Source organism: Ciconia boyciana, chromosome 16 (assembly GCF_034638445.1).
Source record: "Ciconia boyciana chromosome 16, ASM3463844v1, whole genome shotgun sequence".
Classification (NCBI taxonomy): domain Eukaryota; kingdom Metazoa; phylum Chordata; class Aves; order Ciconiiformes; family Ciconiidae; genus Ciconia; species Ciconia boyciana.
This window is the reverse complement of record NC_132949.1, coordinates 9,439,450-9,466,962: the sequence shown is the minus strand read 5'-3', so window position 1 is coordinate 9,466,962 and position 27,513 is coordinate 9,439,450. Positions and strand designations below refer to the sequence as shown.

Sequence of the window (27,513 nt, the reverse complement as noted above, 5' to 3'; positions counted from 1 at the left end):
GGAGGGAATTGAATCCAGATGTTACCTTTTCTGAGCAAGTGTTTGAAGTAATGGGTTATTATACAAAAAAGGGGAACCAGCTCATCCAACCTAGGGGTAATAGATGGGCTTTCAAACTCCTGTGATGATGCTCGCTGCAGTGAGTTTGCTGATGTTAAACGTCTGTGCCAGAGACTGGGAGAAACCCGGGGTACCATGTTTTCAGGAGTCCTTTCTACTTTGGGCCAGCGCCACGGAGAGGACATTTCACAGCTGGATACAACCGCCTTGATGTGGTTGTCTCTCATCGGGGCATGGTCCCACCAAGTAGGCGAAGAACAGTTATTCTTTTTGCATGAAAATTTGGGGAGAGAAACATAAGTTATTAAAATGAGTTTTTCTATAAAAAGAATGACCTGTAAGCCTTTTAAGGCCTTTTAATGACCTCATTTAAGCCTTCACCCTAAAGATGCAGTTTGTTGGTAGGGTGGCCAGGAGGGATGTGCTTGCATCCTTCAGAGGGAATGGACTCAATGCAGGTGTCTCGCATATCCATAACTCCCTTGGAAACCTGGGGAAGAGCCTGTTGTGTCCTGGATCTTGCCCTCCCAGTGCGGCCATATATACAACCCTGCTTCTGAGCATCAGCTCAGACAAGGGAGGGCTTCTGAGGTGGAGCTTCACCTTGTGTGGGCCTAGGAAATCTTGTTCAGCATCAGACACCAGACTCTCCTTAAGGCATGAGGTTGCATTTGTCATTAAAGCATGGCTAGTGCTGGTGTCAGGCTTTGAGGTTTATTTTGTGTGTGCTCGTTATTGCTTGGTAAGAAGTGCTTGGTGACTATTTTGACCCACTTTTGTACTCGGTTGGATCACAGAAAAATAAGCAAGAGGTGTAGTCCTCAGCGGAGGAATACTTTGCATGATGACCTCTACTTAGCTTAGCTTTGTCACTCTCAGCAAAGATAATACTGTATCTGTGTGGTTCCTCACACTCATGTCCATCCGTTCAACATGTCCAGCCCCCTGTGAACATTTTGGTCACAGCCCCAAAACACTGGCTTATTGAGAAATTTGAGGTTTACAAGGCAGCAGTGCAAGCGCAGGAATTCCTCCTCCTCTGCGAGCAATGAACCGCTGGCATCGTATGTCCCTTTTCCTTCCCTTCACACTAGATCACATCTGTTCTTACTCATGTGTGACAAAAAAAGACTACCTGAGCGCTGGGGGGAAGGAGAGAGTTCAAAGGCAGCAGCAGATGCCCGAAGCGATGGCTCCCATGCTGGAGCAGCTCTGGAAAACAAAGCTCAAGGAGAAGCCTGTGCCCCACCGGGGTCCTGCGATGGTGGCTCAGCTCGGGACAAGGGGGCCGTTAGGGGACAGATGTACCGTACGTGGTGCCAGCGGTCACCAGCCGCCGCAAAGCTTCAGCCCACGGCGCTGGGGGTGCAAACGCGCCTGGGATCTCTGCGAGCTCCCAGGGAGCAAAGCCAGGGGAGCAGGGAGGGCAAAACCCCAGAGGGAGACCAAAGCAGGGAAAAAAAAAATCAAATTTGCATTGGATAAAGACCTGTATTTAATGGTAGAAGAGCTCAGGTAAGAAAGGAATGATTTACTACAATGCATTTGTACCTGTTACAGATAGTAGTTTAGAACATGGGTATCAAACACAACGGGCTCTCTGTGGCTGTGTGGCTGAGGTTACATCATGCTTATCATGGTAATTCTGCCAGGGCCAAGAAAACATATTAGTACACAAATCACTTTCAGTTTTATTCCATTTTGACATTTCAGGGTCTCCAGCAACTTGGCATCACTCTGCAGAGCCATCCGTTCTTGGAAATATTTGTGTGTTAAAAGTGTGTTTTGAATTACAAATATTTGCACATTCACAACACATAATTTAGGGCCACATTTGACCAGGAACATTCCTCTGTGCGATTGCCAAGCAGAGTTTTTGGTCTAGGGCAGCCTCCTGTAGGTACAGTATGAGTATGAGGATGCTTGTCCCATACGCAAGCGAAAAGGGCACGTGGCTTTATCTGTTCTGCTTATTTGGGGTTGGTGGCTTATCAGAAGAGCAAAATCTCTTTCGAAAGAAGCAGTGTGGCAACCTCCTGCTGCTCTGGGGCTGTCTTTGTGGGAAGAAGTCTATAGGTGCTGACCTACATTTAAGTAAGAAGAGCAAGCGGGGAGCTGCGCTGACTGCTCCTGCAGTGGCAGCGGTGCTGCTCTTGAGATTGCACACGCCAAGGAGCACAAGGGCATTTCCACTCTAGTCCAGGTCTGCCACCGGCGTGATGTGTGAATTCACTCCTGGTGAAAGGTGCCAGACTGACATGGAAAACGTGGGGGGAAAAAAGCCTTGTTCTTAATACTTTTTTTCCTTTCTTTGTGCTGATCAAGTACAATGGGACAGTTAAATCTGATTTTTATAACATTTTGCATATATATAGATCATGGTCTGACCTGGAGAAGACACTTTGTTCTGACTACAATGATCTGATATTTCATATTTTATTATTTTTTGTCTTCCACGTAGTATTCTGTTGCATTCTGGCACAATATGGGCTCCCTCCAGTGGTCAAGGGACTCCGGGCTCCTGCTGCCGCTTGCCCAGGCCCTGGATCTGGCAGGGTGGCTTTGGTGCACGGCCTGACAAATCTGAATAGAAATCATCCTGGGACTGTACTTTTCTTATTTTCCCCCATCTTCTGCTGTGTGTGTCATCCCACTTGCAATAGTAAACGCCCTGCCCTGTAACCCACATTCAATTAATATTTAAGTGGAATGGCCTGTGCACATAAAGATTCAGGCTTTAGATTTCTTGCAGTTCCCAAAATGTTCGCTGTAGAAAGGGGAGAGGAAGCAGGAGAGGAGAAAGAACCGGAGAGGATCTGCTGAAAGACCTAGACACAAAAATTTTTAGCAAAAATGACTCATCTTTGCATTCCACTCTTCCCGTGGTACTTTGAGAATTGATCCTGACTTTCTCCTCAAGCCTGCAAACAGTTAATGTGGTTATTGGGGGGGGGTAAACCAGTCCCTCCGAAATGCTGCATTTCCATCTCCGCTCTCCTAGGTACGAAATTCCTATCGGTTCCCCCACTTTGGTTAGCCACGAGTTCATTTAAAACATTGCAATTATTTTTCGTAGGCACCCTGGCAGGGACAGGCATCCCCTCCGATGGCCTGATGCAGCACAGCGCTGCCTGGGCCAGCCCGACCCAAGGCGCTTGCAGAGCGATTCTGGCGTGCTGGAGAGCTAGGCCGTATCTGTACGTGTAGCCTAAGTGTATAAACGTGTATGCGTGTATGTACATAGGTGCGTACGCACACATAGGTATATCTACTCAAAGATACATGCACATGCATGTGTCACTGTCCGTGCCAGGGTGCACATAAAGCCAGCTGGACGCGTTTCTAATGGCAAGGGACTCGTCGTGCTGCGGGGTCACCGGCACCTCAGGGTGCAGCAGGGCCCCGTTTCACACCCCCCCACCCCCCTTCTCGCGGCGCTGTGCCCGCCCCGCAGAGCGGCTCCCCCCCCGCTGGGGATTTTGCAGCGTGGTGCTTGTTTGCAGGGCAGGGAGTGAATGCACCGACATGCGTTTGCACGGGGCGGGGTGAATGCACGCACGCCCGTTTGCGGGGGGTGTTGCAGCACCTCCGCACCCCTTTGCGGGGGGGTGAAGCACCTCTGCACCCCTTTAAGGGGGGGTGAAGCACCTCTGCACCCCTTTAAGGGGGGCTCCTCTCCTGCCTCCCCCCCCGCGGGGCGCGGGCTGAGCGTGGCGGCGGGGAGGGCGCGCGCCGCCGCGGGGGGGCGGGGCCGGGAGCGCGCGGCCTCGCCGCTCTTTGGCTCCGGCCGCCGCGCTCATTTGCATGTGGCGGGGGCTCCCCTGTCACGTGGCCGCGCGGGGGCCGGAGGGGAGGGGGCGGAGGCGGGGGGGCAGACTTCCTGTTTGAGGTCAGCGCGGGGAGGGAGGGGAGGGGGAGCGCGCGGCGAAGCCTCCCCGCGGTCTCGCGCTGCCTGGCGGGGCTCTTGTCAGTTAGCAACAAAATGGCCGCGGTGGCAGCAGCTCTGCTCCTGAGGACGGCGGCGGTGGCGGCGGCGTCCGTGGCGGTGGCGGCAGCGGCGGCGGCGGCGGCGGCGCGGAGGAGCGGGGGACCGGCTCGGCAGCACTGAGCCTGGCATCGCCTGCTGCGAGCGGACGAGGCGAGAGCGAGCGGGAGAGACGGAGAGAGGCGCTGCGGCCCCCGCCCCCCCCCAGCCTCCGCCAGCGAGCCCGGCTGACTGACCGACTCTGCCCGAGGCGCTGCTGCAGCCCCCTGGGGAGACGCTGCCGCCTCGGCCCCCGGCCTCCCCCGCTCCCCGCCTCCCCCTGGGGGCACGGGCGCCCTCCCCCCCGGCGAGGGGCTCCGCTGCCGCAGCCTCCCGCCGCCCACCCCTCCGCCCGGACACCCTGCCCGGACCCCTCCGGAGGAGACGGAGAGAGTCCGCGAGATCTCCCTCCTCCTGCCCCCGGATCCCCTGTGCGAGCGAGGCAGGCAGACTGTTGGGTTTCCCCACTCCCCCGTCGCGTCCCCCCCCTCTGTGAAAGACTTTACTGGATCCTCCTACTCGGATCCCCTCCCCGCGCTCGCTCCTTCCTGCGAGAGCGGCTGCTGGATCCTCCTCCCGCCGGAGAGACTGCTGGATCGCTCTGCCGGGGTCGCCGCGAGAGAGGCGCGGATCCTCCTCCCCTGAGAGACTGCTGCGGATCCTCCGCCCCTCCTCGGATCTCCCTGGAGCGAGAGACTCGGCGGGATCCTCCTCCTGCCCGGAGCCCCATGTGAGACTCCGGATCCCCCCGTGGCTCCGTGGTGGTTTTTTGTTTTGTTGTTGTTTTTTTTTTTTTTTTCCTGTTTTTGAAGGGGGGGGATCCATCTTAAAACTATTTTCTGGGTCCCAGTTTCTCTTTTTAATTTGCACTTTTTAAAAACCCCTCAGATGCTCCTCCATGTGGACTGAGAACCCATCAAGACACACACACGAGAACTCATCCCGATCAACTCCAAATCCTGGCTTTCGTGGGTTTTGCTGCAACACATAAAAGCAAACTTGTATTTAAGACACACTCGTGCAGAAATTTAGCTGGGGACTTTAAGGTGTATTTTGTCTTGGTTTCTTGGTCTTGTTTTGGTTTGGGTTTTTTTTGCTTCACTGGAAATCAAAAGCTTGTTTTGGAATTGGACCTGCCTTTGCTGCACTTCTCCTCTGGGCTGGATAACACTGAAGCTCTTTGCTTTTCTACTTGGATAGTGTTTTCCTGTTGATCTGTTGGTTTTTTTTCTTCTCCTGTGTGGCAGACTTTTTTTTTTTTCCCCGAGGGGGGTAAACAAACGACAACAAAAAAAACTTAATTTTTTTGGCCGTGTGAGATTTTTTCGTATTCAGATTCGTGAAATTACGGGTACACTTACAAAAAAAAAAAAGCATTAAAATAAGAAAGGAACACGTCAGAAAGACCCCTACACGATAGACAAAATACTCACTTGTTTCCTTACAGCAAGACTGAATCGAAAGCTGCCAAAGAGCCCCATAAAGAAAAGACTAAAAGGTAAGAAGGGGGTAATAGCCTCTCTTAATCTGGGCATGGTAGAAGTTAGCTAAGCCAGTGCATACCTCCTTTTCTCACTGCTCTAAAGGAGATTTTTTTTTTTTACTGCTTATTAGTCAGTGAAGCAACACCACAAAACACTTCAAAATCAATTTATTTTTATCAGGTATCTTTTTTTGTTTTAAACAACTTGCCGAAATATTTTTTTACGCGCTAGAATTAATCCAGTATTTTTCTGTGTACCTTTTCCCAGTTCAAATAGCTGTCGTGCGCAAAATAGCGAACAGAGGTGCCATTTGTGAGTATGTTGTGCCGCTCAGATATTCAGACCTCCTCTGTTGCAGACATGACCGTGTGCACTTGCTTTATAACTTACACGTGTGAAAATTCTTGCAGAGCGTGTTGGAAATGATCCCAAGTCTGGAAAATGAGCGGTGTGGGTGCTGCTCTGGTGGGTGAGCAGAGGAGGCTCCAGCTCTGTCCTTCATGGCTGCTTTCAGTTAAAAGTTAAGATCTCTAGATCCGTTTTGTTTTCTCTCTCCCCCCCCCCCGTAATGAGATTATGAGGAACTACTGTAATTTTCTCCTGAGTATTCAGAGAGACATCTTCGTCTAAACCTGAAATGTCGTCCGGTTTGTGTGTGGGGGGAGAATATTAAACAGTCTATGCTTTTAACTGCGACGCTGAAGGGGAAGAAAATGGGGAGGGTGCAGTTGTTAACCTGAGAAGTCTTGAACACTGGAAGTTTATTTATTGTTTGAATCTTGTTTGTATCACAAGTTTGTGTCAAAGGTTAATCTTCTTAATATGTAATTAGTTGGAGGTCCAATTATGGGATTTATTGAACTCAGGTTTTTTTTCCCCCCTCTTTTTCCGTTAAATATAATATGTTAGTCTTTCTTTGTGGCTGCTTTATTTTCTGCTAAAACTTGAGTGTATCTGTGGGAAGATATTTGTTCAATTAATTTAACAGCCAGTTTAAATTTAGAAATAATCTTCAGTACGTCATACCCATGTCTGTTGCATATTTTTCCTCTCGTATGCATATGTATGTGTCTGACGAATTTACGCTAATTTATATACTGAAATTTGCTCTGGATATTAGGCCAGTTAAGGTAATTAAAAATCCAATAAATGCCGCTGTTAGTGGGCTGCTTGATGATGCAGAGCTTTAAATCAGGTAGTGCTCTGTGGACCTGAGGACAATGCAAGTGTAGAGGAGCGGGAGAGCATCTGCACTGCTGTTGGGTATCACTTGGGAAGAAAGTAATGTCTCTAAAATCTTGCCCTAATTACATAGGGTGGGTGGGTTTCTTGGATTCACCTACGACTGAGAATTAAAATGCAGTTTCCTATCGGATATTACTTTCTTATCGTTTCAAGAGTAGTGGAAAGGTACACACTGATTCTCCCTGCTTTCCCCCCTATGTTTTCCAAGGAAGTAGTAGGTGACTTGCAGTGGGTGCACCCTGTGCTTAGCAAATCACATAGTTTTCCATAGTTGCGGTTCCTCAAATTCGGAAAGCCCTCGGATATCTGTCTGGCTACTTCAGTGTGGTATTTGTGAACTCAAAATGGTGTGCTGAGGAGCCTGCCCCCGGATGCACTGTTGTTTCTGCTCCTCCGGCTTCTGGAATTACGTCCAGAACGTTAAAGCATCGATGTTAGACTTGTATACAACTAGTGAGGAAAAAACTGCTTTAGCCCGTGGGAGGCTTGTTCTTTAATTTGTAGGACTAATGTTGCTTTTTGGGGTTGAGATTACAGAGGCTGTGCTCCGCACTGGTAGTGGGTAACCTTCTTGTTTCTGAATCTGTGACTACTGAATCTACGAAGAAAGCTATAGTAAATCAGATTAATTTGAACTTTTTTTAGTGAACACGGCTGCTTCGGGGGACTAGCAGTAGCGTGATAATGCCTTGGGTCGCTTTGTCCTGATCTTCAAAGGAGAAGGTATCTTTTCTGACTTGGAGTTCCCTGACTGGCAGGTAGCTGGGGGGTGGAAACGGCCCGGGTGCAGCCCGCGGTGGGCAGGCAGGTGCTGCCCTCCGGAGAACGGCTGGAGCCGGGGCGCAGGGCTTGTTTCAGGGCGAGAGCGACGCATGCTATCAGGGACGGTGTTTTAGGCAATATACTGCCCTTTTGGCTAAGCGTTTTGTTTCTAGTAATGAAAAAGACTGACTTCTGTATTTAGAGCTCTTCTGGATTGCAGTACAAAATACTTAGGATTTATTAATGTTTCTGTTCTCTGTGTGGATTCTCGTGTTGACAAATTGAAGTATCGGTATGCATCAGACTAAAAGCTGACTTGAACTGAGTAGCGTATTATATGCATCTATTACATCCATTTATTCCATCTATTCCATCTATTACAGTACATGGATTATTTTGTAATTAGGCTGTCACTGATGCAGGGCGTTATTCCCACTTACTAGGAATGGACTTGTGGGGAGCCATGGTCTGTGCCATTTCTGGGCTAGTACAAAGCATAGTGGAATTTACTCTGGGATACTGCCCTCACGTCTTGATTCGGTGTTAAGAAGCATTTGGTGACTTAAAGGTTCACCCTCTTGACCTGGCATCTCTGCATCTTTTAAAAGCTGCCTCTGATCACCTGTGAATGGGATGAGGTTTACCTCATCTGCTGTTGCAAAGCTTGCTGGGACGAACGAAAAATCCACCCCTCTGGCTTGATTTCTTTTTTTTCTGGGGTTTGTCTTTCCTATTAAAATAACAAGCTATGCTTTTGATGAGTCTTGTGATCTTTTGCAGATGTTTAAGGGAAGGAAGGTAATTCTATCCTTTTTTGTTTGAAGGAGCTTTTTAAGACTTGGAAAAATAGTAGGATGAAATTTCCTTAATATGAGAAATAACGTAATTGGGCATAAGAGTACTTTTAACCTGAAGATTCTTTGTTGAAGTTCTCAAAGCTCCCAAGCTCCATACCTTGCCAAGCTGGAGTAACAATAAAACAGGGTAAAGCTAAAGGTTTTGTTAAGCAGAGGCTACAATCTCTCTGTGTCTGGAAGCAAACTGTTGCTGAATGGCAACCTCATGGAAAGTATAGCTTTAAATTAGTCTAGAAATAAAACCCCTTATTTTTCTGTTTTTCATTCACTTCCTTCAGAAGGGCCAGGAAACTTTGTTCATGTAAGGGATTTACTGCCTGCTGTTAACTCAAAATGACCTACGCTTTTACAGTCCACCCAGATACTATATGCAATGTAGACACCTTTTCTCTTTCGTGTTAAGTTTGTTATTAAAAGCCCAATAGCAGCGTTTACTTTCAGTTTTAGCTGTTAAGACTTAACCAAGACTGGTGTATGTGGGAACGGGTAATATGTTAACAGCTGGCCTTGCCGAGATAAACATGCGCTTTTCCAAATGCTGTCATCTGGCCCCTTTCCAAAACAAGCTGAAGGAGGAGGTCAGGGGTGGAGCCATCCTTTGCTTTAGTAAAAAGAGGCTTTCATTTGGAAAGAATTGCTAGATAGTATTGACGACGAGAACTGCAGATGTAAAAATAAAATTGGCCAAACCTTTCCTAAGATGATTACTTGTATCTCAACGCCTGTCACTGTGCTGCTTCTCTTTGAAGGTATAGCAACTTATGTGTAGAAGGCATATTGCTTCTTTTTAAAAAAAAAAAATCAGTGCTTTATATAAGACTTTGAACATGAGAACTGATTAAAAATTTATCATCTTTGGTTACAGCAGAGATGTGCAACACGAAAGTGCTATTGTTTTAATTGTTTAAAATTCAGATTACAAGATAATGGTAATGCCATTAGAAGGTTTCCCTTTGGCCTAGAAGCTGCAGGTAGGAGCCTGTCGATCCCTTAGTATTAAAGATGAATGATAAGGAAACCTCTTAAATGCCTGTGACGCTGCAGTCTAGCCAATTTAGGATCAGCTGATGCCTTCTAGTGATAATGGCTTGAGGTTTTCAGCTGTATTATGAAGATATCAGCCAGGGCAAATAGTATTTAGAAGAGAAGTATACTTTATTGAATGGGGAGATGATCTGGAAGTGACAGTAAATTGCATTACTGAATGATCTATGCGCTCTGCACAGTCTCTTCACTGGTAAATGCTAGTGGTAAAATGAAAGATGGTTATTCTTAATGTATGAAAGCAGAGGAATCAAAGTATTATTTGATCTTCCTTTAGGAATCTGAGCTATTTATGAAAATTGTCTACCAAAAGCACGGCTTAGTTTTACATCTTAATTAAAATATGCATAAGTGCATCTACTTATGCATATTTTATCATTACTTAATTGTGATTAACTTCACTGTGGATTCCCATACACGGTTATAACTGTGTTTTCTGAAACTTTATTTTTATTACCTTGTCACTAACATGTTTTAAAATCTCCCGCATGAGATAACAATGTCTGAATTTGATCATAATAACAAACGGTCTGCTCTTGCACAGAATAGTTACAGTGCTCTTTAAGATTGTATCAAAGATTGTATCACTTGTGGAAAATGCAGCAATACTTTAAAATATACATCTGATTATTTTGTCTTTTTCTAAATGTAACACGTCTCTCTCTCCATCCCAATAAAAAGGCTTCTTTCACTGAAGACATCTGTAAAATAACCAGCTGTTCTTAAGTCTCATGGTTCAGGGTACCAAGCATCAAAATCTGAGTTAGTTTTGGTCTTGGCCCTGGATGTGATTTTTCAGTGTTGAGGTCTTGAATGTAGTTGTAATTCAAGCTCATAAAATATTAGAAGCTTTGACGGTAGTGAGGTCTGCTTTCTGGAGCTCTTCCCTGTGGGTTTACAGCCAAGGATGGCTTGAGAGTGAGAACAGTTATCTGTGCTGCAGCAGTGATGTTTTATGGCTGGATGCCCAGATTGTCTAGCTCTGCACACAGCTTTATAGTTTGCCTTTGAGGGCTATGGAGGTGGAAGTCATTTGTAATAAACAGCTATCTGCAGCTTGCTTTTTCTGTGTTTTGAAATGTACATCCATTTAAAAAATTGCAAACTAGATGCACATTTACTTAGATTTCAATCAGGAAATTCTGTTTTAGAAGCTCACTTATGGGAAATGTGAACAATTGCTTATTGCTTTGTATTAAAAATAGCTAATATTTATCCCTTGGCTGTTTGGGCTTTTTTAGCAGTAAGCTCTGAATTGCTAGAGAATTAGATTTTTTACTTTTTATTTATTTATTTGAGAGAAAAATTGACTTGTCAAATCGATTGGCATCCTTTGTGGTAATTAAGCCCCAGAGAAAAATATGTTTATAGGTCTCAAAATAGTTATCGTGCAACTACAGCTATAGGCTCATTTACGAAAAGATAACACCCACCCCCCTTCCACTGTGAGGAAAAAAAACACCCTGGGCTATGAAGTATTTAGTGTCTGCCCATGGGCGTTTTCCTGAGGCAGATCCATTTGGTAGTGTCGTGTCCGTCCCGTGTCCCCCCCCAAGCTTCTCGTTAATGGGATCTGTGCATGTTTTCCCATTATGACTTTCTGAAGGGATAGTGGGTAGTGCCTTTGTTAGGATCTTGGTCAAGAACAATCTCTTAGAATGGCATATCAGTTTTTTCTTAGATGTGCTGTTTTCCTTCCTACACCTTTCCTCCCTTCCTGTGTTCTGTCTGTATGCTGTCTGCTTGAAGTTTACAGTTTTCTCTCTTACACTGCATTTGCAAGACTTCCCTATGAGAAGTGGAAGAGCTTTTTGTTTTGTTTGAGGGATACAGAGTACTCACAGTGGCTTGGATACCATTCTGGGTGGTCAGTATGTACACACGTCGATTGTTAGTTCAAACTGACTTCTGTCAAGTCTATTTTAAACTCAGCCAGATATCTGCGTTGTGTCAGTCTGCTTTTCAGTCATACTCTAGTCTCGGACTCTCAGGTCTTAGTTCTTCAGAATTCTGAAATGTTTTCATGGCTGATGCTAATGTCATTGGTGCTGACAATGGAGATGCTTGTTTTTAAACAGTAGCTGGTTAGTTGTAAACAAAAGAGCATCAACCCAGTGCTTTAACACAGACCATTCTAGAAAAAAGCAGTTCAGCGAGAATGCAAGAAAAAAATAAAAATCGACTGTACTGAAACATAATGTGCTGACTGCCATTTTACTGTATTTTCTTACAAGGTCATTAATAGACCGTAGAAGGTGGTCTTTGGCATTGCTTGTAATGCTTTTGCTTGAACTCAATGTATGTTCATAATAGCCTTGAAGATGATATTTCATATGAAATGTGAAGTTAAAAACTTTACTAGCACTGCAGGCATAGCCTAATGGCGTGTGTGTAAATCAAGTAAGGCTCTTTATGCGGTGTATTACCAAAGCCAGTCTGGAGTAGGATTCTCCATTATTCCTCTGCTAACATCATTCTTTCTACCTGTAGGTCTCAACTTTCCTCTTCTCTCAATGTTTTAAATCAATTACACAAGCTTACTTAACATAGGAGAATTGCTTCCAATGTTTGTGTTGTCTGAATTTTTTCCACATTTTCAGCTTTGGAAGTTTCATGCTCCACTTGAAAGTTTGTCTCTTACTCCCTGGCTATGTAACGGAAGATGTTACATCTCTGCAAATCTAATAATTCTTGTCTCTTTATGGTGTCATGGCTGTAATGCTGTAAGCGCACAGTATTGTACCTCATTCTTCTTTTGTGATGCTGCAAAAAATTGCTGTTAGTTAAAAATAACCTATTAGCATAAGAGTGCTGATCACATCTGTTCATAACATACCTCTTCATTTTCCTGCTTATGAAACAACTTGGTTTCTCTTTGTAGAACATTAGCTGATGTAAACTATAAAGAGGTATATGTTTATCTTTTTAAGCCTTTTAAAAATAAATGAATATGGAAAATACAGCATCTTCTGATAAGGAAGGAGAAGAGCCTGGTGGTAGCAATCTAAATGCTATTTAATATTTTCTAGTATGATCGTCATAAAATATAGCTGTCTGATCCAGGTGTGGAAGTAAATTTGGTCTGTCACAGTAATAGAATTGCTGCTATTGAGGAGGAGAGTCTCTGTATGAATAGCACTTTTTCAGGTGAAAGATATTATTATATGGGACGTACTGGAGCTTGGTGAATGTGTAATTTTTACTATTTCTAGTCTTCTAATCAAACTTTTAGAAGTCTTTCACTTTTGAAAAGAACAATCAAAGTTAAGTAAGTCTCACTGGGCGCCAACAGTACATTATCTAGGGATGCCAGTCTTTATACTGTGCTACCACATTTACGTGTAATAATTGAATAAAGCAATGGTTGTGTATTGGATGGATGCTTACATAATGATTTGCTTAAAAAAGACCCTCAACTTTAATTTTTTCTTGCGTTTGTGAAGATAAAATGTTATTCACAAATTTCTAGGTGAACTATTGCAGTGACAACAAAACCCCATGCTTTTGAAGCAAATAACCCAGACTGATGGATATGATCTATTTTATCTGGATGATATTGCAACACTCTGATAGTCCAACTGCATTGAAATTGTGATTTTACCCCACCTCCGTCCCTCTATCAGCATCCAGACAAGCAAGAGCTGATCTTTCTGGGATTCTGTCTGCATCTACTGATCAGATAACATGCTTGGAGACATTTTGGATCTATTTCTGAGAATATTTGCTCCCCTGGGTGTTTCATGGACTAACTGAAGGCATAAAATAGTTCTTACTAAGATCATAATTGACCATAAATTGACTTCCAAAGTGGTGTTTACTGCAACTGGTTTTCCTCTCCCGGAAGATCATTTATGGCTATTTCCTTTCCTCATCTCTCCCCCAACCCTGTCTGTCATCCCCCCATGCAGACGCTATTCATTTGCGAAGTCGAAAAATGGATGATGGCCCATTCTGATGGTGGCTCTGATATTCTAATTTATTATTGGCAGGAATTGGCGTCCAGATGCTTTTACTGTGGAAAGTGAAGTGGAAGAACAGAGAACTTTGAAACTTGATGAACTTAATGGAAATAAGGATTACCTTTTCAGCAATGCAGAATTATTCTTTTGAACTCTGGTAGATTTGTGCAGGGAAAGGTGCTAGCTTGGACCTTTCTGTTTACTTAATTTTGGATGATAGAATAAGTCTCTTTCTGCATTTTGTGGATTCAGTTTCCAGCCTAAAGATAGGTACAGAGTAATGTAAGGTTTATTCTCTCACTTGAGTTATGTTGCTATATAATTTTTAAAATGGCATTGCAGCTGAAGATGCAGTGGAACAAAAACTGAATTGCTTCAAAATGTATTTAAGTTGAATGAAATGATCATAAAGGGGAGTGTTTTGATTTTTGTAGTTAAACACTAAGAATGTATAAGAAGTGCACAAAACAATTAAGTAGAATTTCTTCATTTGTGTTTAAACTTTCACATATTTGCAGTGCACAACTTTTGGTACAGTTTATTAGTCTATAGTATGTTTTGTCTTCCTTGACTTGGATCAAATTTGGTGTTAACCTCCTGCAGAGAATTCCAGGACCCCTGACATTTTATTGTGACTCTTGATTAGCTCACCAGGGTTCCTGCTAAGAATTCTTCTTTCATTCATTTGATAAATTGAATTCCCTATTCACAGTGCCTTTAAATAGAATGGTATTTGGAAAACTTGAAGACAACAACTTTGAATGTTCAATGAGCTCACCCAGCAAATTTAAAAATGCAGGAGGAGGAAATTACGGGTTTGTGTATTCTGAAATCTTTTAAAAGAATAAACGTTTTATAAAACCATAAGTCTCCATCTTCATATTCCCTGTAAATTTATTTCCCTTCTTGTTTCTACAACAAGGAGTTCTGTTGACATCTTTTTCCCTTTCTCATCTTATCTTATCTTACCTTGTTATTTCAGGAGACGTGCATTCACCTAACTTGTATCTGGGAGCAAGTATAATAAGGTGGTATACGACCATACAGTGGAACTTCAGCTTTCCAAGGCAGCATGTGTGCAGTATAGAGAGCATCTTGTTCTTTACACCCAGTATACCCTAGCTTATGCGCACCTCAGATACCTTATGCCATTCACCCACTTTTACGGTGTATCCCCTTACTGTTGCTGGTGGTGCTGGCAGGGCTTGTGGAGTACTTTGGAGTACCATTTGGAGCTCTACAGCATAAGGAATAGTGTCATCATTTTTTTTTCCTAATTCTACATCTTGAGACATGTCCTCCCTGTGAGGCCACTGTCCTTTTACTCCCTATCCAGGTCTCTCTCCGTGAGCCTCCCAGAGTTGGGGCTGCAGCAGTGTCCTGCACCTCCCCGCCGCTTGTGCGTTCTGAGGTGACACCTGGACATCTCGGTAGTGAGATGGCAGAGGCCTGTTCCCTGTATAGGATGCCATCTTCCTAGAGGCTGGTTTCTGCAGGCTTCTGCCACACACCTGTGAAACAATTTAATATCGTAGGAAAACTTGAGCTGGAAGGGACCTCAGGAGGTCATCTCAGATAGGCAGGTCTGTATTTAAGTTGAGTGACACGTGCATGGCTGGTAACATGTCTGCTGCTACTCACTATGTTGCTGGTATATGTTGCTGTTATTCTTAGACTGGTGTGGTACAGTTTCCCTGCCTGTGGGTGGGAGTGAGGGAGGTGTGTATGCGTTTTTGTACTGTGCCTGTGGCAGGAACTCTACCTAAAGGAGAGGTATTTCTTCCAGACCTCACTTTCCTGGGCCTTTTTAATCACACTGGAGCCACTCATGACAGTGGCAATGGATGCGTGTGGCTATGGCTGCTGGAAGCTGAGTGTCTTTTGTTGAAGATGTGTTGGCACCACCTTTTCCCCAGAATAAGCACAAGAGCAGCATCATAAACGTATTTGTCTTCAGCATAAATTCTACTGCCTACTTTTTGATACTGTTGGTTATGTTGTGTAGCTTGACCTGTGTTAGAGCACCAGCCTGGTCTTCATTCAGCTCCTGCAATAAGTGAGTTGAATATGCTTTCACCTGCTGATAACAAAGTGATTGGGCTCAGAAATAGTTGAGTGCTGGTATGTGACTGTGATGGAAGGGGGGAAAGGAGGACTAGGGGTGTTGGAAATCCCTACAGGCAAAATGGTAGATCATTTTAGTTATGCAAACTTGTGTTTTGTTTTTTTTTTAAACAAAGAAGTATAAAGGTTTACCTGTGCTTGCTTGAAGCATGCGAAGGTACTTACACAGAAGCAGTGTTCCTAGCTGTCTGTCCTGCAGCACTCACTGTCCCTCCTGACCCTGTTACTGTCGGGCAGGGGACGCGCTGGCCAGCTCCTCCAGCCTCTGTCCCTGGGAGTGGTCAGCTCTCTCGGAGTGCCCCGGGGCTGTGGTGCGTGGCAGAACATCCTGTGGAGCTGTTGTTCCTATATCCTGGCCTCCTATTTTGCAGTATCCCTGTGCAGTTGCCCTAGGATGCCGTGCTCCTCTGACATGTTCATATGTCATGTTCATGACATATCAATCTAAATAATTTGAGCCAGAAACTTGTCCATAGGTTGCTTCTGCTAATCAGTGATATTTAGGTGAACAATTTGTCAGTGTGGGGCTTTGCCTCTGTTGGCACAGGGCTCTCATCTTCTAAAGTATTTGCAGAAACCAAAATAGCAAACATAGCGTTTGGAGAGTGACAAACGTGCTGTGCTCTTGCTCAGCTACTGGATTCCAAAGCTGTTTTCCTTTGTGTATTATGTCCCAGGAAGACTGGGGAAGAGCTCTGGACCAGATGCTACATCAACTGCTGGTAAATGTCATCAGGCCTGGGAGGGAGGCAGTGCTGTGAAAGCAGATCTAGTTATCTGCACTGTTCACAGGCTGTAGCTTAATTTTCCAAGAGGGGAGTTGGTCCATGTTTGCTGGGGAGGAGAGATGTTGTTCGTATCATGTTTCTTGCTGTTTGTAGCCTGCTTTGAGTGGTGAATGAAACACAGGCTTTTTTTGGAGGGGTGTTTTTGGTTTTTTTTTGGTCCTTGCATAGCCTGAGTGGTGCACATGGTAGGATACTTGAGGTGTTGTCAGCAGAGACTGAGGGAGCAAATTCTGATATGGTTTGTGCCTGAAATGTATACAAGGGTGAGGTTTTGTGTACAGTGTTCTAGCTGATGCCCAGATTTCCCTACTAACTACTTAAGTTGCCCCAGAGTGAAGCTTGTATATACATTGTAGGCCTGCACTGTGGAGAGCAACACCTTCACAGAAGACGTGGCGTACCTGTGTGACAGCAGCTTCACACCCTATGGGATCATCTACACTCACATGTTAATTTGGATTGGGAGTTTCATGTTTAAGCAAACCTTCTGATTGTCCTCACTTGCTGTGCTTTGATTGACATCGTGGAGTGGTCTTGGAGTGCAACAATTGTATTCCTTTTAAATAAAGCTTCACTGCGTGATGTGCCCCTGCTGCAAGTGAGCATTTGGTACATGGGAGCAGCCTGGAGCTAGTCTCAAGTAGTAGTCACCTGAAATGGGGATAGTGTGGCTATCAAGTTCTCTGCACCGACAGTTTTGCTCTGCAAATCCAATCCTTAGTGATGGTCTGCAGTAGTGGTTTGCACTACTTAGTAATGAAGATGTAACATACATCTCCTGAAACATTCGCATTTGTGCTCCAGCACTCTCGTTAGTACGCCGTCTCTCTCTGGTAACAATCCAGGAGAAACTGAACAAAAGGAGGTCTGTAGATGAAAAATGAAAACCCCAAACCCTACAAACATTCACTGGGACTTGGGCAGTGCTCAAATATGGACTTGTCAAACTTCTGATGTCTGACTTACCACATATAGTTAATCTGCATCCGTACTTTATAAAGGCTTTTTCTTCCCTAGGATTTTTCCCCACTTCTAGTGACTGGTAATTAATTAGTAGAAGCTAAAACAAGGCCAGGTCAGTGTGCTTTTTAAAAATATCTTGAATTGAATGATAGTAACTATCTAGTCTGCTTTATTTTTGTTCTAATCTAATTTACTTCAGTGATTGTTTACCTTATGTGTACATAAAGCAGGATCACGGTAAGTTAACACTCGGTGAAGTGAAAACTTCCAGTGAGAGCCTAGGCCCTGCAGTAAATAGCAGCTGGCACTCTCCTCAAGGTCCTGCCAGTATTTTGTTGCTCTTTAACCAATAATCCAAAATAGCCTGTTAGAAACACAGTGTAGTACTGCTGGAGATGCAGCTTTGAGACAAGGTGTGTAACACAGGTGCTCTTTTTTCTTCTGATCATGGAATTTCTATTTTACAGATTGTAAGAGCAGGATTATTAACTTAGTCTCTTGGGCAACCTAAAATCTTCCTGTAGTTTCAGTAAGATATGTTAACTGTGTGGTGCTTTTCACGTACTGTTCTCAACTAATGCTGTAGCGTTCTTGGGTGTCTTTAAATGGCAGCTACATTCTGCTCCTGCACACATTTCAGTAGTGAATGAAGTTGTCTGTGCATGCCTTGCACCTTAGCCAAGTGTGCTGTGGTTTAAAGAAAGCCTGGAAGGGAGTACTTGGGGATCAAGTCTAATCCCTCACAATTACAGGCAGCAGTGGAGAAGGGTCCACAGAGCAACATAGACCTGAAGATACCTACCAGTACTCTGTAGCAAATCAAATAAATAAAGACATACGAAGACTTAGTCAAAACTATATTGTGCAGTAAAAGGAAAGATCAAGTGTGGTATTAGTATTAGTGGTCTGTTTCTGTGCAGGAACATTGGTGGAATTTCTAGGTGACTTCAGAAATCAGACTACTGTTCCTGTTAGGTGATCAGTTTTGTCTTGCATGCTTCAAGATAAGTTGACCAGATACTGGGAGCATCAAAGTACCAGGCCCACAGTTGTTAATAGTGGGTGATATTTTGATGTTTCAGAGGAAGGGAGGAATCCCCTGTCAAGGCAAAGAATGTATTAAGGAGTGACAAGTGCAGGACAGGGGCATAATTTGCCAGGTAGAAACTCCGAAGTATGGGATTAACAAATTATAAATGGAGGTCAAACAAAACCATTCATCAAGCTTCATTTATGACTCCCTGCAGGAACAAATTTTGCACCCAAACTTTCAAATTACAGGGTATAGTTTAAAGCTGCATGATCACACCTATACATGTAACTCGTCCATAAACTTATCTTGTCCACAGTGTTGTAGCTGAGGGCTTTTCCCCCATTAATTCCCTTTAAAGGATATTCTGGGATTTTACTTTGCGAATGGGTAGAGGCCTCGTGTTTCCCCTCCAGTTGCCTTTGTGTCCAGGAGTTGGTGTGTCCTTGTATTAAAAAGTGTTACTTTTTAATAAAAACAAGTCTTCCTTTCTTTAGGTATTTTTCCTCTTCTCTCCCCCAAATGTACATTTATAAAGATTTGGTATGTATTTTAATGTTGGGGTTTTTTAAATGCTACAGTGTGGAAGATTTTTCTTTTATGCCTAATCCAAATCTCCTTTGTTGCAATTTAAATTCAGTGCTACTTACCACAGCTGAAGGAGAAAGATTTCACTCCATTCTTCTCTACCTCTGTATTTAACAGCTATTTGAATAAAGGGCTTGCCATCTCTTCAGATTAAGTGAATCCAGGTCTCAATTTTTTTTCATGGGCCCATGCTTTTTTGATCTCTGATCCTTCTTGCTGTTTTCTGGACTCTCTTCAGTTGATCTGTATCTCTGTTGCTGTAAATAGTCTCAAACTGGACACACTACAGAAGCTGATGAATTTCTGACCATTTGTGACATTGTTGCTTTGCCTCTGGATTGAGATCAGCTATAGCAACTCTCTCTTTCATCCCCAAAGCTGGTGTTTAGCCATTTGTTCCCTATGCTGTATTGATATATATGATTATTCCTGCCAAACATGGTACCTTGCACTTTTTCTCACTGAATTGCACTCTGATTTTTTTTGTACATCTCGAGTTTTATCAGGTTGTTCTGAATACTGTCCGTCCTTAATTGTTTTGCAGCCCCATGACTTGACATATTCTGGAAATTTAGTAAGTGCACGCATTTTTCCAGCAGCAAAGTGGTTAACAAATTTTGCTGCTGAACATGTGGCATACTGCAACAAAAATCCATTGGTTCTCTTCCTTGTTGGAATGGGAAGTGCTGAGGTTACTTGTTTTGTGGGTATTTTATTGTAATTTCATTTAGCTTATGTTCCCTACCTTGTTCTTGGGGGGGAAAAAAAGAAAAGCAACCATGTTCTTATTAACAAAACCTTGCATGTTACTTGAAAAGTCAGTAAACTACTTCTGTTGCTTCCCTTTTGTCCTTTTCAAAAATACCTGCAACTATGCCATAGGAAAAAAATCAGACTTTTTCTCTCCCCCCCGCCCCCCCCTCCTTGTTAGCTGTTACTGATGTTTTTATCCCTTCCCCTTTTAAGTTATATGCACAATGTCTGCCATTTGCTAGTGTTCTGGAGTGCCATCCATCTTCTGCTCATTCTTTAAGGTAATCTGTAATGCCTTAGACACAGTTGTTCTTATGGTAAATTACATCAGGCCCAGCCAGTGGAAAAACATCCAGTTTCTCTAAGGAGTTTTTAAACTGCTCTTACTTTTTGCTGGCCTGATTTGGAGTGGTAGCAAAATACTTAGTTCAATCTCCTTTGTTTCCCTGCCAGTTTGTGGAAGTTTTCCTCAGAAGCTGGATCATTCCTTCTTCCCAGATTTGGGGAAAAGGCACTTAAACACATCTTGAGATTCTTGTGTGGAGCTGTGTTCACCAGCCCTTTTGGGCGAGAAAGCCAGAATGAAGCATTGCAGTGGTGGTGGCAGAGATCCTGGGGCAGGAGCAGCTTGGTTGCTGGCTTTTTGCTGCCCCTGCCACCAGCTTGGGCAGCTTGGAGCAAAGCCTCCCTACATAGGGAAGAGCACTATGAAATCCCTCTGTGAAGCTGTCGTCATCTGTGGGCTCAGCACCAGTTCTGATGGTTGTTGGCCATCTGTTCCCAGCTGACCTCTTTAGCAAAGGCTAAAGCAGAAAGAAAAGTACTATCACTTTAGACCTCGTAGGGTCATCTGTCAATAGTCCCCCTTTCCCACTGAGTATCAAAACTAATGTTTCCTCTTGCTTGTTAGTGAAGCACTTAAAGGTTGATTTGTTGTTACTTTTTATATGCACAATGCTAATACATTGTTGGCCTTCCTCATTTTTGTCCCCATGTGTTTGTGCTGGTTTTTTTTTATATTCCTTCTTATTTATTTGACCTAATTTTGTGTGCTGCTTTCTTTTTTGAGGTGATTGGAAAGCTTGTAATTAGGGACCAGCTTGACTCTTCTTGATTAATGACTGAGCCTAGATGTCAGGGGAAAAATGCTGGCACTTTTAAAGTCACACTAGCTCCTTGCCTTCACTGGTATTTATTCTAGAAAGGTCACAGAGAGCTGGGCTGGATAAAGATGAAGGAGGAAACAAAATTAGCAATAGGCAGATGTGGAGTTCTAGTTTATCCATTCTAGTAGTCATGAAAACAAGGTCTGCTGATAATATGGTGGTCTCTTGTTTATGTAGTATTCTTCCTATACATTAGGGTATCCGCGTTGTTTAGATTCTTGGTGATGTCCAAGAAACAATGCCTGCCTCTTCCTATATGACAGTATTTTTCAGTTGTCCTGAATTAATTGAAGCCTGCCTTTCCAGTATTCACTGCTATTTATTTTGTTAATTTTTTCATTCTGTTTAATTACCACCCTTCAAGCTGCTTTCTGCCTTCATGATCTCAGCTACTTCTTTCTTACCATTTAGAATCAGATCTTGAAGAACTTTCTTAATAGTAATTTTCTTCATTTCTATTTGAAACTGTATAATGCTAGATTTTGAGAACTTGGTAGATCGTTACTGTGTGTTTCATGTCTATGCTGTCCAGACCCTCTGTTATTACTTATAATGATGCATGGCTCTGTTAGTTCCTTCCAAAAAGCCTGCTCAGCATGCTTTGGTAGCCTGCCTTTGGGCAATTATTTGTCAGTTCCTTACAGTTCTAGTTTAAAGATTTTTTTTTTTTGCCTCTCATCATCATTGTGAGGAAAAGCATGCGTGTTCAAAAATGCATGATGCCCTGTTGTGTGGTGGCAGAAGTCAAAATCAGAGCAATACTTAAGCAATTATATGCAATTTGTAGGATTTCTGTTGGTAACAGCAACTTTCACAACTATCAAGGGAGGTTTTTCCAGCATGAAGTAGGATGTGAATTTAAGGTATAAGAGATATTCCAGAATTAAGATATGGGAGCTATGCTCTTAATGGGCTAAACCAGGCAAAGACCATCTGTAGACCAAGATTAACAGCACTATTCTGAAGAAGTATTCCAGGCAGTTTTCTTATGTAAATAAATAAACCTTCAGCATCTTAAATATATACAGACAAAATTCATTAGGCTGCTAGGTTTGGAGCTGTGTCACATGGAGGGACAAGAGAGACAGGTCTCCGTTTAGTCCTCAGCTATTGCAGGAACTTCTGAACTATAAAACACTGTATGGGTAATAACCTTGCATGTAATAACACAAACAGACTGTACTTGAAGTTTGTTTAAGAATACGATATTCCCCAAAGGCATATTGCAAAGTCCTGGTAGAATGTCACATCAGTGCTAATTCAGAATACCAGCTGTGGCTTCAGAAGTGAAAGCAAACCAATGTCTGATACCAACTATAAAACTGAAGTTCCCACTTAGCTTAAAAAATAAAATCAGCTTAGATTTGTTAATTTTTTAAAGGGATTAATAAGCCTTTCTGCAACAGGCATTGACAGAACATAGCCATAGTTCTCAAGTTGTTCTGACCATGACCTGCATTTTGTCTTGCTTTCCTATTCAGAGAGAACCCCTAAGCATGTGTACTTTGAAGATAACCTTGGTTTAGGTTTGGATTTACTAAGCTAATTGCAATCTTTAAAAACAACACTTGATGCTGTAGTAAACTCTTTGCTCTCTGCTCATAAAAATCCCCCATGATTTTGATACATCAGATCCATATATATGAAAAAGGCAAACTCCTACAAGTATATTCTAAGACACTTCTGGTTTAAATCATATGTCCTTTGTATTCATACATTTTTTAGCATTTTTCCTGTAATAAAGATTACATTGTTGCTCAGGAAGTAAAACTGCAACACATGCCTTTGACAACATAATCAAACTTTATATAGCAATGTTTTTATTGTTTTCCTTTTGTTTTGCTCTTAGATGACTAATTTCTGCCTAGAAGTGACAGCAAGAGTTGCCATCTGAGAGGCCACTTTGGAGCTTTATTTCTATTTTAAGCATATTTAAAGCACATGTATTCAGAAGTGTCATTATGTAAACCAGTTTTGAAAATTGAACTCTATTAAAAATTATACTATCATTTTCTGAGTTAATCTGAGGCTATTTTAATCTCAGAAATGTGGGGGGAAAAAAAAAGCCCACCCAAACAGGTTTCTGCTAGGAGTGGCACTTCTACCTCTTATGTTGTAATTGATATGATAATATGGTAATAAAATACATTGTATTTTTAATGGAGCAAAAGGTTTGCTCTTCTTTGATTTGGAAAATCCTCTGACATGGTGTATTACCTGCAGAAAGGAGGGAATGACATGTAACAGTGCTTGGGAAATGTCAAAACGGAACCACCTTTAGAGGACAGCAGGGCTGGAAATAGAGAAGTTCATAGTGGAGTCCAGTGTGAGTATCAAGACATTGGCAGTGATGAAGAAAACTTGATATAAAAAAAAGGCCTGACAAGAAATTAGGGAAGTATGTATTTTCATAGTTTAAATAAACTCTGTGAATTAAGTCAAGTGGTCGTGGTATGTTTTGGGTTTTTGTTGTTGTTGTTTTGTTCAATACTGCACTGACTATTAAAAGGGATTTAAACGTATTGTGGTGGTCTGGAATTGCTGTCATGTCGTGGGTTTCCTTAAGTACTAGCAAGAGGAAACCAAAAAGTTTCTCATTTCGCACTGACTTGTTTCATTCACCTGCTTCAAAAAACAAAAAAAAGGCTAGAACTTCCCTTGGCAATAGTCTGACAGTTTGGGAGAGTTCACTTGAAGACATGGGCTTTGTAGAGTCTGATGTGACTTGAGTAGGGAGCACTAAAAATGAAGGGACTGGATGGTGTTACTTTGTAGTCACTGAGATCCTGGGGACTTCTGTTCTTCTCCAGAGCTGACGGGAATAAAGTCACATCTACTATGGTTTGAACTCCATTTCTTTTGGTAATGTAAGTCATCACTTTTTGCAAAGTCCTAGAACAATCCATTTAAAACTACAATTTTAAGTACCCTTTTCTTAAGTGCAATGTTAAGTATGTGATGCAAATATCCACCTGCAACTCTTAAGAGCAAATGTTTCTCAAACATTGATTTACAGTACAATATTTGAAAGGTGGCCCTTTGAAATTGGCATAAAGTTGAGCAGTCATGCAGGTGATGAATTTTTGGTCATGTCAGAAAGTGATTACAGTATATAAAATACAGGTATCTAATGCCACTTTAGATGTCCTGACCTCCAGTTGTGCACCAAGCACTTCCAGATGTGGCTGACTTACAGCTGCTGTTCTCAACTCTGGGTCTTGCCATATCTGTCACTTCTGTAAATAGTTTGAGTGCTGTAAGGTGTCTAAAAGGGCACTAACACCTATGTTTAGACCTCTGAATTGTTGTTGTAACCAATTACTGTACAATTATTGTTGTAACCAATAAATGTTACAGTAACACACGGAAAGCGAAACTGCTTTTGGTTTAGTCTAGAGCACTGTGCAGGACCTCTGTAAGCATTAAAGCATCTACAGTGGCCAAAATCAGTATTTTCAAGCAAGTGAAGAAGCCAAAAACCACAACACCCTTCAACAGCCAAAATCTCAAGAAATTGACTACAATATTCCTTTTTTATAAAAAGGGAAAGTATGTAAGATTGTGTAAACTTGTTAAAAGGAAAATAAAAGAAACAGTTAAAAGGCAAAAAGTTTCATGGGGAGTGTTTGAAGACACGATGTGCAAAATCTGAAGAGTATCTGTTTCTCCTTTAGCTAAAGAGCAGCTCCCCCCCCCCCCCCCCCCCGATAAAACAATTGAGCAAAGAATATTATAACTAAACAGACCTTTTTTAACAATAAAATACAAACAAAAAACAAAAGGGGGGGGGCTGTAGGCTTTGTCAAGTTAAATGTAAAGCAATAATAAGTTAGGGTAAAAGTGATCTTGATGAGTAATTGGAAGACATCGAATCTAATAATAATAATAGTAATGGTTTCAGCCATCAGAAACAGAGTATTCTCAGAAGGTCTGTAAGGCTGATAAATGGTCAGGACCTAAAGAGCTGTCAAGGAAGATAAAATAGTTATAGAGAAGTAAATGAATTATTTGCATTGGTATTTATTTGGAAGGGTGTGGGGGACGTTTATTGTTACAACCATTTATTATGGTGATGGATAAAGAAAGCATAGATGGTGAGGTTTCAAATAGATTTTCTTCTTGATTTGGGACAACTTAGGTTAAATTTTAACCAAGATGCTACTGAGCAGTTTTGTTCTCTATTCATGCAAATTCTTCAGCTAGAATTTATAGGATGAACACAAAATACAATGATTGGAATTCATCTGGGCCTTAGTTTACAACTCCTTGAGCAAAAAATTGATGCATATGAGAAATTAATTCAGTATATGTTTGATCGAAAAAAGAAAAATACGTGGAAAACAATGTATTCGCTCATGATCTTTAAGGTATATTGTGAATCATAGCTGTTGAAAGCCAGCAGAACATGCATTAATTACCTGGATTTTGTTCTTTTTTTTTTTTCAGTTTTAAACTTTCTTTCCATAGAAAGTGCTAATAGTAAGTAGTACTTTTGAGTGAATGTGGAAGGAGGTTCCAAATAAAGTTTCCAAATAGCACCTATACTTTCTGAATTTTCATTTTATTTTATTTGTCTACTATTTTATTTGTCATTGGTTTCAGTTTTGGAACAGCTTTTTTCTAATGCTTGTATTACAGCATTAGAAGCAGCTTTTTTTTAACATGACATGTAGGAAGTTAGCAATGTAAGTATGGATTATTTACCTTCCTAGATAAACTTCATCTTATTGAAAAGCTCTTCCCAACCTTTATTCTTATCAGGGAGAAAGAACAAGAAACACAAGAAGAGGAACATTTGATGGAAGAAAAGAAAAAGAAAAAGCAGGAAGAAAAGAAAAAGAAGGAAGGTGCTCAGAAAAAGGTTTGTTCATGTTACTGTTTTAAATTATATATTCACTTTTACGTGTAACATACAGATACTGATTTTGCAGCCTTTACTTTGTGAATAATTCTGATGCAAGTGAGCAGTCCTGTCAACTTTGAGTGAGGCTGCGGTCAGAAAATCTCTGCAGAAGCAGTTGTGACAGTTCATTAGCACTCCCCAAGCTGCTTACCATCCCCTGATGTTAAGTTACTGCTCCCACAGCTGTGTCACGTGAATGTTCCTCATCAACGTCGACGCAAAGTTAACTGGATTAGTCTCAACTGATACCAAAGTGACTGTGGATTCTGAGGCCATTGCACATTTTCTGTGGTGTGCATTCTCCTGCCTTGTTTTCTGGATTACATAGTTAGTTTTAATCTTAAATGACCTGTAGGATGTGGATAGGAATTGATCACTGTCTTCTCCAGTATAAAAATTAGACATAATAATTTAAAAAAGTAGGTAGAGTCTAAACAGATAAAAAAAAGACGGGTCTTCACAAAATGTACAGTTAATCTGTGTAAGCTGAAAGTATGTATGGATTCAAAGGGATACTGGACGAGTTCATAGAAGTTAATTCTGTTGAGTGTTAAAAAGTTCATAAACGTACTGTTTGGGTCAGGAAGCCTCTGAACCTCAAGTGACAGAAGGCTGGGTGGGTAGAGGGGGGTACTTTCATACTGCTTGCCATGTTTTATACTGTCTCTTCAGCATCTGCTTTTGGCTTTAGTCAGACAAGGGTAGCCATTCTTATGTTCCTAATACATGGAGTTAAACTAACATTCTCCAATCCTTAATTGGAACTGATGCCTGATTTATGTAAGCAGTTTCTGCAAAAAGTTAGGCCTGCAGCCCTGTAATTCTTAGGTATCATTTTGAATATTGACAAGTAGTTGATTTGTTTTGTTCTTTTCTTCTTTCAGGCTGCTGAACAAAAAACCAAAGGTAAATTCACATTTATTCTTTGTGAACCGTTTGATATTTTTGTAAGTTTGTTTAAAAAAATGAAATGTGCTTGTACTTTTTATTCTTTGTGTCTTTTTAACGGGGAGAGTACTATCTTACTAGGATAGTTCTGTTCTCAAAGTTTTGTTGGAGGAACTGGCTATATGTTGGGAGTCTCACCATAAGGTTTTTCTTTGCTTAACTTGCTGGGTATTGTATGGCACCTTTTTGACAAAAATATATGGATTGAATTTCTGTGAAACATAACATATATCATCTTTTTTGTCTAATGTCAAGACAGATGTAGTTTTCCATTTAGTTGTTAGTAGTTATTTATCTATTTCAAAGACAAGTAATTGCCACCAAAAAGGGTAAATCTCTCCCCCTGCACACATGATTCAACTCAATTTAGTGAGTAAACTCAATTCATTGAACTTATGAGAAAGCTATTGCCGCCACTGCCTTTTTTTTCTTTCTGTGTGGGTTTTCTGCTTGATAAGTGAATTGAATTGGTTTGCAGCACCATCCAGGAAGCAGCAGAGTTAAGCAAGGCATTCTCCTTTTTGGGGCAGTGAACTCCTAGGTGCCCTAGGAGAAATGTTAATGAACCTATGGTCTTAAAAAAGGTGAGGAAGAGGGTCAAGGTAATGCCTCTATTCTGCAACTGTTGGCTTACAGTTATTTTATCTAGTCTGTCCTTTGATTTACATGGCACCACACGGAACTCAGGGCTGCGGAACAGTTCTGAACGAGTTAATATGCACTGTTATTTATTTCTGGGTAATTAGGTGACAGACAGGCAAGTAGAGCTTCCCAGATTCCCAAAGACTGGGAATTAGAGAAGAGCCAAACCTAAC

General features: G+C 42.1%; 1 protein-coding gene across 10 annotated transcripts in view; it reads left to right on the top strand.

Moving 5' to 3' along the window:
• The first annotated feature begins 3,963 nt into the window (after window positions 1-3,963).
• Window positions 3,964-27,513, top strand: part of TNRC6C (trinucleotide repeat containing adaptor 6C) — a 110,456-nt gene continuing 86,906 nt past the window's right edge. For 7 of the 10 annotated variants that reach the window (XM_072880854.1, XM_072880859.1, XM_072880855.1 and 4 more), the window contains exons 1-3: window positions 3,964-5,582; window positions 25,609-25,708; window positions 26,635-26,656. In XM_072880854.1, the coding sequence (XP_072736955.1) occupies window positions 25,646-25,708; window positions 26,635-26,656 (85 nt within the window). In that variant the 5' untranslated portion in view covers window positions 3,964-5,582; window positions 25,609-25,645. Of the gene's footprint in view, window positions 5,583-22,696; window positions 23,174-25,608; window positions 25,709-26,634; window positions 26,657-27,513 lie in introns of all 10 variants that reach the window. The other 3 variants (XM_072880851.1, XM_072880853.1, XM_072880860.1) reach the window with 3 other exon arrangements.